The 16,364-nt window shown below is 31.6% G+C and overlaps 2 protein-coding genes across 2 annotated transcripts; both read left to right on the top strand.

Annotated features, from left to right (window-relative positions):
• Positions 1-606: 606 nt before the first annotated feature.
• On the top strand, positions 607-4,325 carry LOC127791800 (protein trichome birefringence-like 41). The gene is made up of 5 exons (XM_052321874.1): positions 607-941; positions 2,560-2,731; positions 2,883-3,058; positions 3,230-3,388; positions 3,912-4,325. Exons 1-5 carry the CDS (start codon positions 619-621, stop codon positions 4,213-4,215), a joined length of 1,134 nt encoding a protein of 377 aa, XP_052177834.1. The 5' UTR covers positions 607-618; the 3' UTR covers positions 4,216-4,325.
• A 7,651-nt stretch (positions 4,326-11,976) lies between these two features.
• Positions 11,977-15,914, top strand: LOC127791796 (protein trichome birefringence-like 41). Its single transcript, XM_052321866.1, has 5 exons — positions 11,977-12,383; positions 13,920-14,091; positions 14,486-14,661; positions 14,768-14,926; positions 15,511-15,914. Exons 1-5 carry the CDS (start codon positions 12,112-12,114, stop codon positions 15,806-15,808), a joined length of 1,077 nt encoding a protein of 358 aa, XP_052177826.1. The 5' UTR covers positions 11,977-12,111; the 3' UTR covers positions 15,809-15,914.
• Positions 15,915-16,364: the final 450 nt, after the last annotated feature.

Here is a 16,364-nt window from a genome sequence, read left to right as displayed (position 1 = left end):
TTACAAAAAAAAAAAAAAAATACTTAACTTTCAACATAGTTTCAACTTTGAAACGAACTTTTATTTTTTTTTTCAATCACACTAAAGTTATCTTTTTATTTCAATTGTAACGTTGCTAATGTTCGTCTATTTTAACTATTAAATCAATGACGAGGCATGAAAAAAAATGTTGATTGGATATGCCCTCTTCAAAGATCAAAACAAAAAGATAAATTGAGTGCATGAATTGAGAAAACTAAAAAAAAAAAAAAATCAATCTAAAATTGAAACTAAGTTAAAACTTCATTGTTTGTATATAATTTATCCTTTTTATGTTATAAAACAACATAAAGAAAATACGCCACTAAAAATAAACAATCATGTAAATGTGTATATGTGTGTGTATAATAATTCTTTTAATATTTATATTTATGAACTACTTTGATTCTTGAAAATCGTTGTCCCTCTTAAACATATGATTGTTGAGGAGTCACATTGCTTGATTATGGAAGCATTAATTCTTGGTCGTTGTTCATGTCATTCTAGGCCAATGGATTGGCCACATTATTATTGTTCTTATCAACCCTTCAATCTTATCCCCGTCCTCAACCATGAAAATGGCCATATATAATAGCCTATATGAGGCTCAACCAAAAGCAGAGAAGAAAGGGGTTTCCTCTGGCTCTCTCTCTCTTTCTTTCTTTCTCTCTCTCTATGGCTTTGTTTTCTCAGCAAATCCTTCTCCCTGCTCTTCTTCTTCTTTGTCTCTCAAATGCACAAAACTGTACAGCAGACAGCTGTGACCTCTTCCATGGAAGTTGGGTGGAGGACCCCTCATACCCTCTCTACGACGCCGCCACCTGCCCCTTCATCGAGAAGGAATTCAACTGCCAGAAAAACGGTCGCCCCGACCGCCAGTATCTCCAGTACCGGTGGCAGCCCACCGGCTGTGATTTACCAAGGTAACCCCCCGCTCCCAATTCACCAGTTATCTCTGTTCCATTATTGTGTTATATATACATAATATTAACACCATTAGTTCAAGTAGTTGGCTTCTCTTTTATTAATATTTGCCCTTTTCAAGTCTCATAAGTCCTCACAATACATAATAAATGCCTATATTGTTGAACAATACATGTTAGGTTTCACGTCCTACTTCCATTATTGTTTATCTGTCTATATATATATATAGCTTTCATAATCTTTGATCATTATCTATTGAGTTCTCCAAGTGTTTGTTTGTTTGTTTGTTTGCTTGCATTTGCCAGTTTTCAGAACCAAAAATGGCGTCCAAAACTGCTATTAACTGCCTGACAATATTCAACATTTTTTTTTGTTTTTTTGGAAGAGTAAAAGATCAATCAATAAATAAGTAAATAAATAAAATTTGTCTTGTCATTTGGGGACATTTAGATGGCAGGTTCTGGGAAAGTCAAGGTCACGGGGCGGCCAGGAGGCCTGTCTTTTTTTGGGATTTTCCTTTCTTTTTTTAGCTAAAAATACATATGTTGGGCGATTAATGTAGCAATTTTTCATAAAGGTGACAGTTAAAAGAGCTTTTTTTTTGTCGTTGAAAGATGTCTTGTTGTACTAAATCTCATTTTTAATTAGAGTGTGTTTGATTGGTATGGAAGACAAATAAAAGAAAATATTTTTCAATCAAATTCTAATTTTAGATGTTTGATTGATAACTTTTTTGATGGAATTTATTATTCACTCAAGTATAAAAATGTCATATTTTTTTCAAAATCAAAGAAAATCAATTCTTGGGGGGTTGGAATTGATTTTTTTGTTTATATTATGCAATCAAACACACTTTTAAAGTTTTCTAAAGAATCCAAAATCTAAATTATAATAATTAAGAATCACATAATCTCTCAAGGTAGCATAGATAATCTACTGTACATGTTCAGGAGTTTGAATTACTGTAAGGTAGCGTATTCAAGTCTACCTTCGTGTGATTGTCGATAATTTATGTCTATTTGACGGGTCAGAACCCGAGTTTCAACTCGTGACTCATATGTCTGACCTGACTAGACCGAGAAATGGCAAGTCATAGGTCAAGTCCCGAGTTTCAACACGTTCAAGGACCCCTCTTGTTTCTTACGTTGAAAAATAATAATAATACAATTATATGAAAATTGAATAATCATACGATCAAAATATGAAAAAATAAAATAATCATAAAACTACCAAGTCATAAATTAAATAACAAAAAAGAAAACTCTTACCTTTTAGTCTTAGAAGTATTTGCATAAGGGATATGCGTGTCTTACAAGTGTCTGCATGTATTCATTTTTATATCTTTTAAAAAAAAATTAAAAAGTGTCAAACACACCATGTGAGAGGTGTTCAATATATGTCAAAAGCGAGATAAAGTGTCAAAGTGTTCGCTACACCAATAACATCGATACTACAACCCTTAAAAATATCCATACTTTATAGTTTATACATTATTATGGATTGATTGCTACCAATATCGAATCAATATATATATATATGTAAAGGTGACATAATTATCATCTTTTGTTAGCATGAATAATGAATGGCATATGAAGTGGAGGGTTTGAATGGTTGCAGATTTGATGGGGTGGAGTTCTTGAAGATATTTGAAGGAAGGAGCATAATGTTTGTGGGGGACTCTCTGAGTAGAGACCAGTGGCAGTCCTTAACATGCTTGCTCTACACTTCTGCTCCCAACCTCACCTACAATCTCACTAGAGTTGCTATGACCTCCACATTCACTATCCCAGTATGCAACTTTAATCCCATTTATTATATATATAGAAATATAGATATAGACACCACATTCACTAGAGTTGCTATTATCTAGATATATATATCTCACTAGAGTTGCGACTCTTTGGGACCATTATTCCGCTTTGTTGCATGTTGTGTTGTAGGAATATGGAGTCAACGTGTTGCTTGATCGCAATATGTTTCTGGTGGATATTGTAAACGAGACCAAAGGAAGAATCTTGAAGCTGGACTCGATGCAGGATGGCAACAACTGGCTGGGAATGGACATGCTCGTCTTCAACACGTGGCATTGGTGGAACTACCGACACGCCCACCAACCGTTCGTCAAAATTCCCCATAGAAAATTATCACCGACACGGCATCATGCATGATAATATATGATTTTCAATCTAAAATTTGGATGAATCAATGAATTTGGATACCCTTTTCAATGCCTTTCTCGACCCAAATTATGGCTGGTGGATTGAAGTTGTGTAAATTGATGGTGCAGATGGGATTATATTCAAGTGGGGAAGGTGGTGATGAAGGACATGGATCGGATGGCAGCATTCGAGATGGCGCTTGGCACATGGGGCCGATGGCTGGATTCCAACATTGATCCAACCCAGACTCTGGTTTTCTTCCAAGGCATCTCTCCAAATCATTACAAGTATCCATCTCTCCCTCTTATCATTAATTTAATTAATTTTATTTCTATAAATAAGAATTTTATTGAAAATGATCGAAAAAAATAAGTAGGGCATATTTCATGTTTCACTATAAAATATTATATTGAAAGATTTAAACAACTAATAAAAATGTACTATCTTTGTATCCTCATAACATTACAATGTACAAAAAAATTTCTAAGTGTTATGTTGGTTTTAATCATTTAAAGTTAATAATTATACTTTCAATCTTAAGATATTTACTAAAATAACTACTTAAGGTGTATAAAAGTATAGTCATAGTTTAAGTTAGACATGTCTATGTGAGTGTTGACATTTGTGATGTGTCAACCCTCTACTATTAAGCAGTTTAAATTAAGATTTAAATTAAGGAGTAGACGATAAATAATAGAAAAAATTGTCAATTCAATAGTGATTCGGCGAGTTTTAATCACAAATATAAATTTGTTAAGATTAAATTATATGTTAAATCTTAGTGTCTTTGTCTGTCTCTCCTTTTATCAGCGGCTCAGACTGGGGTGAACCCAATGCGAAGCAATGCGAGGGGCAGACCACTCCGGTGGCGGGCTCAACCTACCCCGGCCAGTACCCGCCAGCGGTGGCGGTGGTGAAGAGGGCATTGACCAAGATTCAGATACCGGTGACCTTGCTTGACATAACCACACTTTGTCTGCTGAGAAAAGATGGGCATCCCTCCATTTATGGGATTGGTGGTGCCTCTGGAATGGACTGCACCCATTGGTGCATCGCCGGGGTGCCTGATACTTGGAACCAAATCCTCTTTCAAATTGCTCTTTCAAGTCTTTAGCTAGTATTTGATTGATTCTTCATCAATTGGTCACATTCAAATATTTGGATTCAAAATGTTTTGCCACGGAACTGAATCATTTGTTTCATCATGGGCAGTTGGTTGTTTGCTCTTTTGCGGGTGGTTGATTCGGATCCGTGTAATTGTTTTAATAAAAATGGGATACAATACAAAATAGAAATAAAAAAATATTTTTTTAAATAAAAAATAGAAAAATGAGAAAATTGTGTAAATAAAAAAATATAGGAGTCTTTTTTAAATGTAATTTTTAATATAAAAAATAGTCATTCAATTTAAAAATCAACTTAAATTTTAAGAAAAATTTAAAATTTTGAGTTAGAGACAACAAAAAAAATTCTCTCTAACCTTTCATGACGAAAATGCTTTTTAGATATTTTTTAATATTATAAAATGACTAAAATATTTTCTAAATTGTAGAAATGATCTAAAAATATTTTTAAATTTTTTTAATAAAACATTTTGGAAACACCAAAAGGATGTCCCTAAAAAATTTTCATGCATCATAGGAGTTGTGGGTAATCAAACAATCAACAAATAACATTAGTTCATATTGTAGTAATGTAATTAAAACACTAAATAATGATATTAATCGAATCAAATGAAATAAATACAAATAATGATATTAATCGAATCAAATGAAATAAATATCAAATACTAAGAAGACAAATTTTATGAGAAGAATCTTTTCGCATGAAAATAAAAGAAAAAGAGAAAGAAGAAGAAGAAGAAGAAAACTCAAGACAATCTTTGAAAAAAATTTATTATTAACAATTGATAAATACAAAAAACAATTAGCACATAAAAAAATAAAAAAAAAATAAAGCCAAAACAGTCCCACGAGACCTCTAACTAACAACACATAAAGGCAAGAGTGACGTCTTCTACACCAAGCCAAGATTCACATAATTTGAAAATTCAATAATTGCAGGTAGGCCCCTTTATTTATTTATTTAACACAAATTATCCTAAATTCCTAATGGTTCCAAAAAGATATAATTAATTATAGATGTTGATAAAATGTAATGGGTGAATCATTTTTCCATATAAAGTATGAAACCCAATATATATATATATATATATATAAATACTTACTTCTTAGTATTTATATATATTTTATTTTTATTTTGATACACTGTATTTGTTAATCAAAATATAAATCAGAAAAGATAAGATATGAAAAGCATTTTAAACTTTTATCATTTTCAATATGTTTATTAAATTTATTTGACAACTCTTAAAAAAGAAATCTCGTGATTTCTTATCTGATATTTTTCATATATGCTTATCTCTCATTCCTTCCAGATAAACATATCTTAGACTTTACAAGTAAAAAAAAAATGACATGTGCTCTTCAATGTATTCTAAAAAAATTAACAAACAATTTGATAAAAATCTTTAAATGTTTCACAGTCTTATTTTGACTATTTCATATCTTGGTCCGAATAGCATTTTAATTTTATTTTAACATAATTTTATTTTACTCATTTTAACAAACACTGCCTAAATAAATTTTGTATCTTATCTTATTTTTATACTCATTTTCTACCCAAAAAGAATTTAGTTATGCCGTCACACTAAGGAGACACCTAAATAGGACATGATATGTTCACTATGTTACGAAATATGCGGCCAATTAAGTTTGGGGTACCCCAGATGACGATAATGAATTATGAATACCGACATTTAATTTGTTACTTCAGTTTTATAATTATGTCATCAATACAATACAGCCCCCCACCCCCCACAACCGCAAGCTTTTTCTGTCTCTTTCAGGACATCTCTATTCCCTAATTTCAAGTACAAATTGATAATCTATGTTCCAGAAAAATGAAAATGGGAAACATTTTTGATAGAAAAAATGAAAACGTAAAAAACAAACATTCTTCTAAAAAAATAGGGATAAATGAGGTCCGAAACAAGATTCGAAAATGTTTCAGAAATGAACATTCTTCTAAAACGAAAAATGTTGCTGATAATATCATGTGCTTGTTTCATTTTTTCATCTTATTTTCGTCTTCTTTCTTTTTTTCTTCTTTCTGTTACACTCCTCCTTTGATTGGATAATTGTTGTTGGAAATGCTGAGCTATGATGCACAAGAATATCTCCAAAGTAATAAAAATTATTATATCATTATTATGATTGTTTTTTTAACAATTATAAATATAATAATATACTACAAGTCTAGCACACGCAATGCCTCTTAAAACTAAAGTCAACAATTCAAAGGGAGGGTGGAGAAAAGAAGAAAAAGGAGCCAAGGTGAATAGACACAAGGCAAAGAAAAATTAAGCACAAAAACATAACAGCCACTGAATATAATAAGAGAAAAAAATTGAAAAAGCATGCAGCAAATGGCTGCTTGCTGCTTTTGAAATTAAAGCAGTTGCCAATTTGAAATCTCCATTCCACGCCTACCTTACCTTGCTTTTTTTTTTTTTTTGTGTTTAAAGGAGTGTTCTCTCATTTCGAGGCTTATCTTAAATTAGAGAACTTAGGGAATCGCTCTCATATGCATAGTCTAACGGTTGAGACCATTTACGCATTAGTCTCAATAAGCTCTAGATTTAATTGTTATATTGACAGTTAAGATCCTGTTTTCGAATTTTATTATTAAGTTTCGTGATTTAACTCTCCTACAAAAATCTTGGAATTGAGCTATAGAGATCCCTAGACGAGGGATTTTACCTTTTGGTCCCCAAGAACTTACGCAGCCAGCTCATCATAATTTAGGTGTCTGTAGTTATAGACTCCCTTCTTATTATTTTTTGCAGCTTAAAAGAAAGTAAAGTAAGAAGAAAAATTATTTGAATATAATTGGGTTGTGATTTTGTGAGCAGAGAGTATTTGTAAAATTACTATGTATATTTTTTTTTTACATAATGAAAATATTGCAATAGTTTTGTGAGCGTAAGAAAATTTCTCGAGTCACATAAAATTCTTATGTCCTGTCTTTTATTATTTCGTCCTTATTATTATTTGTGTGCCTCTTCCTTTCTCTCCACATTTCTAACAATGCCAAGTGTTCTTATTGAATAAGATTTTATTAAAACGAAATTGCATTTTTTAGTTTTGTAGGCCAAATTTCGAGAGAGAGAGAGAGAGAGAAGATGTAACGTGGATAAATTGCATTTACGATTTCTGTAATTTGGGTCATTTGCCTTAGTGATTTAAAAATAATTCTAAAAGTTATCGTTGTTTATTTATTTATTTATTTATTTTTTTGCTAAATACCCCTTGCGTTGTAAATTTCATCAATTAAACATTGCGTGAACAATTCAAAGGGAGGCTGTGGAGAAAAGAAGAAAAAGGAGTCAAGGTGAATAGACAAAAGGCAAAGAAAAATTAAACACAAAAACAAAACCGCCACTAAATATAATAAAAGAAAAAAAATTGAAAAAAGCATGCAGCAATGGCTGCTGCTTTTGAAATTAAAGCAGTAGCCAAATTGAAATGTTCATGCGACGCCTACCTTACTTTTTAAAAGAAGTATTCTCTCATTTCCACGCCTATCTTGAATTAGAGAGTTGGTAGTCAGTTCATCACAATTTGGGTGTCTGTATTTACAGGCCCTCCTCTCATTCTTTTTTGCAGCTTAAAAGAGAGTAGAGAGATGGAGTTAAGTGAGAAGAAATTTTTTTTTGGGTATAATTGGTTGTGATTTTGTGAGTAGAGAGTGTTTGTAAAATTATTGTGTATATTTTTTTTCACATAATAAAAATACTACAGTAATTTCGTAAATGTAGAGGAGTTTCCCGAACCACATAACATTCGTGTGTTCCATCTTTTATTATTTCATCATTATTATTACTTGTGTGTCTCTTTCTTTCTTTTCATATTTCTAACAATGGCTAGTGTTCTCATTGAATAAGATTTTATTAAAACGAAATTGGCCCAGGGATATAGTTTGGTGATTTTGACTATCCTGTTTGGAACCTGCTCTATAATAATCAGAGTGTTGCTCTGGGATCGAAATTAAGGGTCACTAGATTTCCTAATTTAACTCATTCACGGTATTTTGGAACCAGTAGATGGGAACACTCGTTGGGATGTTATTTAAAAAAAAAAAATTAAACGAAATTGGGCTTTTTAGTTTTGTAGGCCAAATTCAGACAGAGAGAAGATGTAGCGTGGGTAAATTACATTCAAGATTTCTGTAGTTTGGGTCATTTGCCTTAGTGATTTTAAAATGATTCTAAAAGTCATCCTTGTTTTTTTTTTTTTTTGGTGCTAATATACCCCTTGCGTTGTAAATTCCATCAATTAAACATTTATTAATTAGAATTGATTAAATCTAATTAAATTAAAATTATACTTATTAAACTCTAATTAATGTTAAAGTAATAATCAGAATATATATAAAATAAAATAACTTAAATTAACTCTTGGGTCAACAATGCCCAATCAACTAGCCATGGATTTCAAAGATTAGACCTCTTAGTGTTGATGCTAATGGGAACCAAGCAATTGATTGAGGTGAGAGAAAAAAAAAAAAAAGGTAGTGGAAGGAGGAGGTTGAGTGAATAAAGATAAGACCATCATCGATGATGGAACTTATTATATAGCCTTATCACTTTGCCAATCACAACCCAAATCTTAAATTTTAAATTTTAGTTTCCTAAACTCTAAATCTTAAATTTTAAACTCTAAAGCCTATTCTCTTTCCCATTTTTAGGTCATTTTCTGTTTTTAATTTTTGAAAACACTGAAAACGCGTTCTTTTTGTTATTTTTCAAAATGTGTTTTTGAAAACAAATAAAAATTTTGGGTGTTTTCAGTGAAAATACATTGAAAACACAAAACAGATGCAAAACGCGAAAAACAGCCTCCATCCCCCACTCGCACACGCACAAACCCACTCCCCTCTCCCCCTTCTCTCTCTCTCTCCCCCATATCTTTTCTCCATTCTCCTCTTCTTTTCTGGCCATCGACAGCCATTGCCACTGCCATCATCGTCAACATTCAACTCCACCGCCACCGCAATCAGCGCCCCCACTGCCACCACCACCGAGACCAACGCCCCCGCCCCCCAACACACAGAAAACCCTAGATGAAGAAGACATCCTTGTTGCTCCCTGATTTGATTTTTTTTTTTTTTTGTGTGTGTTATTTAATTTTTTTTTTATTAAACTAAATATGTGATATGTTTTGTTTGTATTAATTTTTTTAAATGATATTTCTAAGGTTGTTGATGTTTTTATTTTATTTTATTTAAATTTTATTTTATAATTTAAAGTATTTGAATCAAATTTATAATTTATTAATAAATATTTATAATTTATTTTAAATTTAATTTATTAAATAAAATATCATAATAACAAAAAAAAATTATTTTTAAAATTTCAAAGTAAACGCGTTTTCTAGTTTTTTGTTTTGAGAAATAATTTTTCAAAATAAAAAAAAAACATTTTTAAAAATTTCAAAATAAACACTCAAAATATAAAACTCAAAATGAATTCAAAACTCAAAACACAAAACCAAAACACCACCTAAACTTTTAACGAGGCAACAAAGGAGACTGATAATGAAGATGATTGTTCATTGCAAATTCTTCTTCTTTGGATTTGTTTTTTTTTTTTTTTTTGCAATTATTGTTGCTTCTTTGGCGACTTCTTCTTTTATCTCTTATCTCTATATCTCTCACCTCCTTACCCGCCGTGTGGCTAAATCATCACCAAGTTCAATTTACAAAAACTTAACGCAATAGAACCCATTGATGTGACTTTGACATATGTTTCCACCATCGCCAAAAGTCATGGTTGTGATTGCAAAATTAATTAATTGTGAGATATGAAGAGTCCTAATGGCTTCAAATCAAAACCTAATCATCTTAGACTAGAGACCACATCTGCGTTTCTTTTTTTTTATTATTATTTTTTTTTGTTGACACACCATCACGAATGCTCCCGTAGTTCGACTCCATGATTTCAACAGGAGAAGTAAATCAGAGAACCCAACAGACAGGTTTCGACCCCTAACACAACCGCAAACGTAAGAACGACAAACACTTTTTACTTTTTAGGATTACTTATTACTTATTAAACTATCTCATGTCTAGAGTTCGAACACAGATCTTGAGAGCATAAAGAGCAACACCCCAACAGTTCTTCCCTTGCCAATTAATCTACGCCTTGGGGGTCACATCTGCATTCTTCTTTTCTATCTCTTTAGCTATTTCACCAATAAAAATAAATTATTTGACTAAATTTATATATAGTGATTATCTTAAATTAATGATAAAAAATTTAAAAAAATTCATTTTTCAAAATTTATTCTCTAATTAATTAATAGTAAAAATCTCATCTCTTTCAGATGAAAATTTTCATCTATTATACCTGGAAGTATTAAAACAAATATTTCTTTAATTGTAGGATGAATTTAAAAAAAAAATGTTAAGTTTTTTGTGTTAATTTGAGATAATTATTATTCAATTATGTGTACAAATTTGATGCGATAGCTTATTTTTATGGATAGAACAGCCAACAGCTGATATGGGCTCCTCAGGCAATGGGTTCCTTGGAACAATGGGATGCTCGGTTAGAACAATAATCAATGATGGTTCCAATAGGCGATGGATTTTTTAATTTTTATTTTGGTTAAATTAAAATTAATTTAACTTTACTATGTTTAATTAACTAAAATTATCTTAATTAAGGTTTAATCCACTGAAAATACTTTTACAACTATTTTTAAAATTAAAAAAATTAATATTTAATAATACTAAATGTGATATATATTTGCTTAATATTTTTCCTCCAATGTTCCCTAACTCAAGCTTAGCTAATTTTGGTGTCAAGCCATTCCTTTCTCGCAATGCTTTTTTTTTTTTTCATACATAATAATTTCACTAAATACAACTAAAAAGCATTTATAGGTTTAAGCAACTCATGTCCCCAGCTCTAATAAAAAAAAAAAATTACACTAAAAGCCCCCAAGTATGCCCAGTTGTTCGCCCACATGTTTACAGAAAGCCTGCGTATAATTCCTAGTCATTGAGTTCCTAATTTAAATTCTCCATCCTACTAAGGGGTCAGTTGATGGGGGCGTTTACGATGAAGTGTCATCTAAATAAAAAAAATTACACTAAAAGATCTAAATAATTAATAAAAATATAAAAATATAATCTTCCCTCCATTAAAAAAAATATACTACTCGTAGGGGAGATAATCAACTATGTTGCACGAAAACAGAAACGGAAAACGTTTTCAAAATATTTCCGAAAACGAAAACGGACATTTTTATAAAAAAATAGGCATAAATAGGGTCCAAAACGAAAATAAAAAACATTTCCGAAACGTTTCAGAAATAGGAAAACGATACATCTGAGATGTTTCCGTGCAACGTAGGTCATCATAGCCACCTTGTGAAAAACCATTAAATAAAACAATTTCTCTAAGTATTATATTAGTTTTGAAGTTTAAAATTATTAATTATGCTGACAACCTCATAATACTCACTAAAATATTAAAATAAAGTTAATATTTAAATTTATTTAAATATTAAAAAACAATATACAACAAATATTTCTTATTTAAAAATAAAATACATTTATTATTATGTACCATTATTCACGTTATTTTAATGGGTGATTTTATTTCAATTTATATTTTTTTGCTAGTCCTAATTTATAAATTGTTGCTATATATATATATATATATTACCAAATCACGATAAACATATGAAGAATTTCACTGCAGACCGCATTGGAACATTAATTTTCTTACCACTTTCCCCCCCACCACAGACCTATCTCTATAAATGTAAGCCTAACCAGACATCATAACCATTTAATTGCAGAGAGCAGAGAGAGATAGAGAGAGCAGCTTCAAGCTTCAATAAGCTTCAGGATCCTCTCTCTTCGAGACCTGGAACTGGAAATGGCTTTCCGGGTAGGCTCCATGAATCTCTGGGTTCTGCTGCTGCTGCTGCTGACGACGACGGGCATTGTTCTTCGAAGCTCCGCAGAAGCAGCCGCCGGCTGTGACTTCTTCCACGGCAACTGGGTGGCGGCGGCGCCGCCGTTCCAACCGCCCTACAACTCCACCTCCTGCCCCTTCATCGAGCATGAGTTCAACTGCCTCAGAAATGGCCGCCCGGACCTCTCCTTCCTCTCCTACTCTTGGCGACCCTACGGCTGCCAATTGTCAAGGTACCTACCTATATACCCCCTCTCCTAAACACCACCCATCTATCTATCTATCTATCTATCTATCTATCTATTTATATATATATAAAAAAAAAGACATCTTTAATACACAGGGCTGAGGTATTTAATACAGGTGTAGAGATATAATAAAATACGAAAAAGAAGAAGAAGAAGAAGAAAAAGGTGAGTTTGGCAGAAGAATTACATCCTTCTTCTTCCTTGTGGGACAAGTAGAAAGTTGGTACTTTTGATTAAGAGGGGTTTACTTTTTGTGGTGCTAGCTGGCACCGACTGGGCAGCAAGCAAGCAAGCAAGCAAATCATTGAACTTAGCCCACCCACCCACCACCACCACCACCGTAGACATCGATTAAAACATAATATTTAATCAGTAATTAATTCATCAAACTATATAGTTTTAGTAATTATTATGAAACTACTGTTAAGAAAGAAATTTAGCCTTAGTGCTGCTGCGGGTGGGGGATTTTTTTTTTCTTTTTTTTTTTTTTAGGTTTTTTAAGGTGGTCGAGAACATGTGATAGATTCCCTCTCTCTATCTCTGAACGTGGGCAGAGATCATTACCTTGTCAGTTCTGTCATCATCACGGGCCGATTGTGATGTGGTATGTATTTGATATGATACAGAGAGCGAGTGTCGTTTAAAGTTTCTAGAGAGGAGTGTTCGAGTAGTCGAACAAAAATACTGTTAAAACATTCCATTTTAATATATTAAAAGTAAAATTTATATTTTTATTTGATTATTTGATTTTTTTTTTGTTGTTTTGAGTATGTTTTTAAATTTACATTATTAAGTCAATTTAATCTTTATATTTTAATTTTTTTTATGTGTTAATTTAAATTTTTTATTATTTTAATTACACACTTATACTTATATTTTTGAGTAAATTTAATTTATATTTTTTGATATGTAAAAAAAAATAAAATAAGATAAATCAAGTTAATTTTTCTCTTTCTTTTTATTATACATTAAAATATAAAATTTAAATTAATTTAAAAATATAAGTACAGCAGTATAATCGAAACAACAAAAAATTTAAGTTACTACACAAAAAAATATCAAAATATAAAAATAAATTAATTTAAAAATATAAATACATGAGTACAATTGAAATAACGAAAAGTTAGAGAGATCATATAAAAAAAAAGAAGATAAAACTACAAGGGCAAAAATATGGATTTAGTCAAATATTATATAGTTGTCTTAATTAATATAACACACAATATAGTATATTAATACACAATTGTCACCCTAATTGATTATTCGAATAACTTTTACATATATTGAATACCCATGTTAATATACATTGGATTGATTTAGTCCAAAAACGTCTTTTTTCTTCTTAATTCGCACGGGGTGTTGATATTTTAAATGATAGTGATTAGAAAATTCAATGAGTTTTCAAATCCAATGTTAAATTCTAATTTTCTTATAATTATAGATGGTAGATGGTAGATAATAGATAGAGATGATTAATTGATTTATATTTGGTTCTTATTTATTTTACTTCCTTTGTATTAGATTTGATGGCGAAGATTTTTTGAAAAGATTAAGAGGGAAGAGTATCATGTTCGTGGGAGATTCCCTTAGTCGAAACCAATGGCAGTCTCTCACTTGCCTCCTCTCCACTATTGTGCCTCATGCCAAATACACTATCGATAGAGTGGACGATGTTTCGACGTTTACATATACGGTATGTGAGTAAATGATTGATAAATTAAAATTTATTTACTATTTCTCATTAGATCCTATCTTATTATTGCGTAGATTCAAGAGTAAGAGTCATGAGTATGGGACACTTGAAAAGGGCATTTTTTGGCATATCGTTGAGCAAACCATGTGCCCAATTTGGATACTAATGGCTATGCATTTTTTTCCACATTTGATTGGAACTACTCTACCACTTGAGCAAGATCCATAAATTGGGACCATGGGACCACTTCAATGTGTCTTAGGTCCCCCCTAGATACCATATCCTATCCTATGACAAATGATAAAATTAGTAAAATTATCAAAATCAATAATATAAGTTAAGCATAAAAATCAAGAAAAACGACATTTTCATGAAAAGAATGGCTATATTGCAGGACTTTGGAGTAAAAGTGATGCTCGATCGTAATGTGTTTCTGGTAGACGTCGTGAAAGAAGATGTGGGTCGAGTCTTGAAATTGGACTCGATCCAAGGCGGGAAGCTATGGAGAGGGGTTGACATGCTCATCTTCAACACTTGGCATTGGTGGAACCGCAGAGGAGAGTCTCAACCGTAAGTTAATTACTTTAAAGTCGGAAAAATTATGCTAAATAATGATTATTTTTACAATACTCTATATAAAAAATATGGTAAATTCTAAACCCTTAAGGTAATGCAGATGGGACTATATTCAAGTAGGGAAGCAATTGTACAAAGACATGGATAGGATGGCTGCTTTCCATAGGGCACTCACTACATGGGCTGGCTGGGTCGACTCCAACATCGACCCTGCCCAAACCACGGTTTTCTTCCAGGGGATTTCTCCTTCCCATTACAAGTAAGTTCGCATATATTTTAAGCATTTTACATAATATATTTAAATATAACAAAAATAAAAATTTAACGTGATTAGCGGGGCATAAAGGTTCGATTTAATTGAAATAACTGAATCAAACTGATCAAAATAGTCAATTGAGTTTGGTTTCAATTAAGGGTTGTCGGTTATCAAATTTGAAAATTTTGATTATTTCGTTTCGGTTTGGTTGTTGTATTGAAAACAATCGAAATAATCAAATCAATCAAAAAAAAATTCAATTTTTTGAGTTTTTCTTGTTTGTTCTGTTTTTTTAGATTTTTTTGGGTTTTTTTTTAATTTGATCGATTTTTGGGGATTTTTTTATCAGTCCAATTTGTTCATATTTATTTAATTTTTTTAGTTTTTAATTTGTTGAATCGATTCAGTTTAATTTTTTATACAATTTTAATTTTTCAATTTTAACGACAAAATGCTACACTTAAAAACTACATATTTATTAGCGACAACTCTAATATGAGAATTTTAAAAGGTTTTTTCTTATCAAAATTGAATTTGAAAGAGTTATTTAGCACTAATGAGCAAAAAATATTCTGTAATATCAACAGTGGAACAGATTGGAACCAGCCGAAGGCGAAGAACTGCGCCGCGAACCGGCAGCCTATGTCGGGTTCCGATTATCCGGGAGGCTTGCCGCCGGCGGTGGCAGTGGTGAAGGGGGTATTGAGCAAGATGAAGAAACCGGTGACTTTGCTGGACATAACCAACCTCTCTCTGCTGCGCATCGACGCCCACCCTTCTGTTTACGGGCTCGCCGGCCGGATGGATTGCAGCCATTGGTGTCTTCCCGGAGTTCCTGATACCTGGAACCAAATTCTTTATAACATCATCATCTCAACCAATTGAGCTAACCATTAATGGAGATTAATTGAGATTAATATTCAGATTATCGGTTAATTGATGATTAGCCATTCTTTTACAGAATAATAGAGTTTAGCCATTCTAAACAATAGAGTCATTCTTAGAATTAACGTTCTTGCGCGATCTCTCGTTACTTATACCCTAGATGTCGACAGAGAAGTTAAATCGTAGGTAGACCCTTTGTTTAGACTGAGTATCGAACTCGTGATTTTCTAATACCAATTTCAATATATCACTTATCTGCCACTTAACATATGCCTTAAAGACATAATAGAGACGTTCTTTAACGTTTAAGTTATGAGATTTAGGTTATGAGATAGAGATGGAATAAATGATTTAGATGCAAAGGATAGTCTCTTATTTGTTGTTTAGAGTTGCGTGTACTAATTTTATTTTGAATTATTATTAGTTTTTATATTAATTTTACTTTTTCTTATATTTGGGAAATGCAAATTTTTGCTCACTTTCTATCTTATTTTTTCATATTTTGTTATAGTCACTATAGTTTGTGATGAAAGCAGGGTAAAGAAAAATAAATCAT

This window comes from Diospyros lotus, chromosome 15 (genome assembly GCF_014633365.1).
Source record: "Diospyros lotus cultivar Yz01 chromosome 15, ASM1463336v1, whole genome shotgun sequence".
NCBI classification, from domain to species: Eukaryota; Viridiplantae; Streptophyta; class Magnoliopsida; order Ericales; family Ebenaceae; genus Diospyros; species Diospyros lotus.
Note: the sequence above shows the minus strand (reverse complement) of the source record. Positions and strands in the feature narration are given on the sequence as shown.

Bases quoted from the DNA above. Each gene is read 5' to 3' on its own strand.
- LOC127791796 (XM_052321866.1), top strand. From the start codon at position 12,112: ATGGCTTTCCGGGTAGGCTCCATGAATCTCTGGGTTCTGCTGCTGCTG. The intron at 14,092-14,485 runs GTATGTGAGTAA...GCTATATTGCAG, and splicing joins TTTCGACGTTTACATATACG to GACTTTGGAGTAAAAGTGAT. The intron at 14,662-14,767 runs GTAAGTTAATTA...AAGGTAATGCAG, and splicing joins CGCAGAGGAGAGTCTCAACC to ATGGGACTATATTCAAGTAG.
- LOC127791800 (XM_052321874.1), top strand. From the start codon at position 619: ATGAGGCTCAACCAAAAGCAGAGAAGAAAGGGGTTTCCTCTGGCTCTC. The intron at 3,059-3,229 runs GTTCGTCAAAAT...TTGATGGTGCAG, and splicing joins TACCGACACGCCCACCAACC to ATGGGATTATATTCAAGTGG. The intron at 3,389-3,911 runs GTATCCATCTCT...TCCTTTTATCAG, and splicing joins ATCTCTCCAAATCATTACAA to CGGCTCAGACTGGGGTGAAC.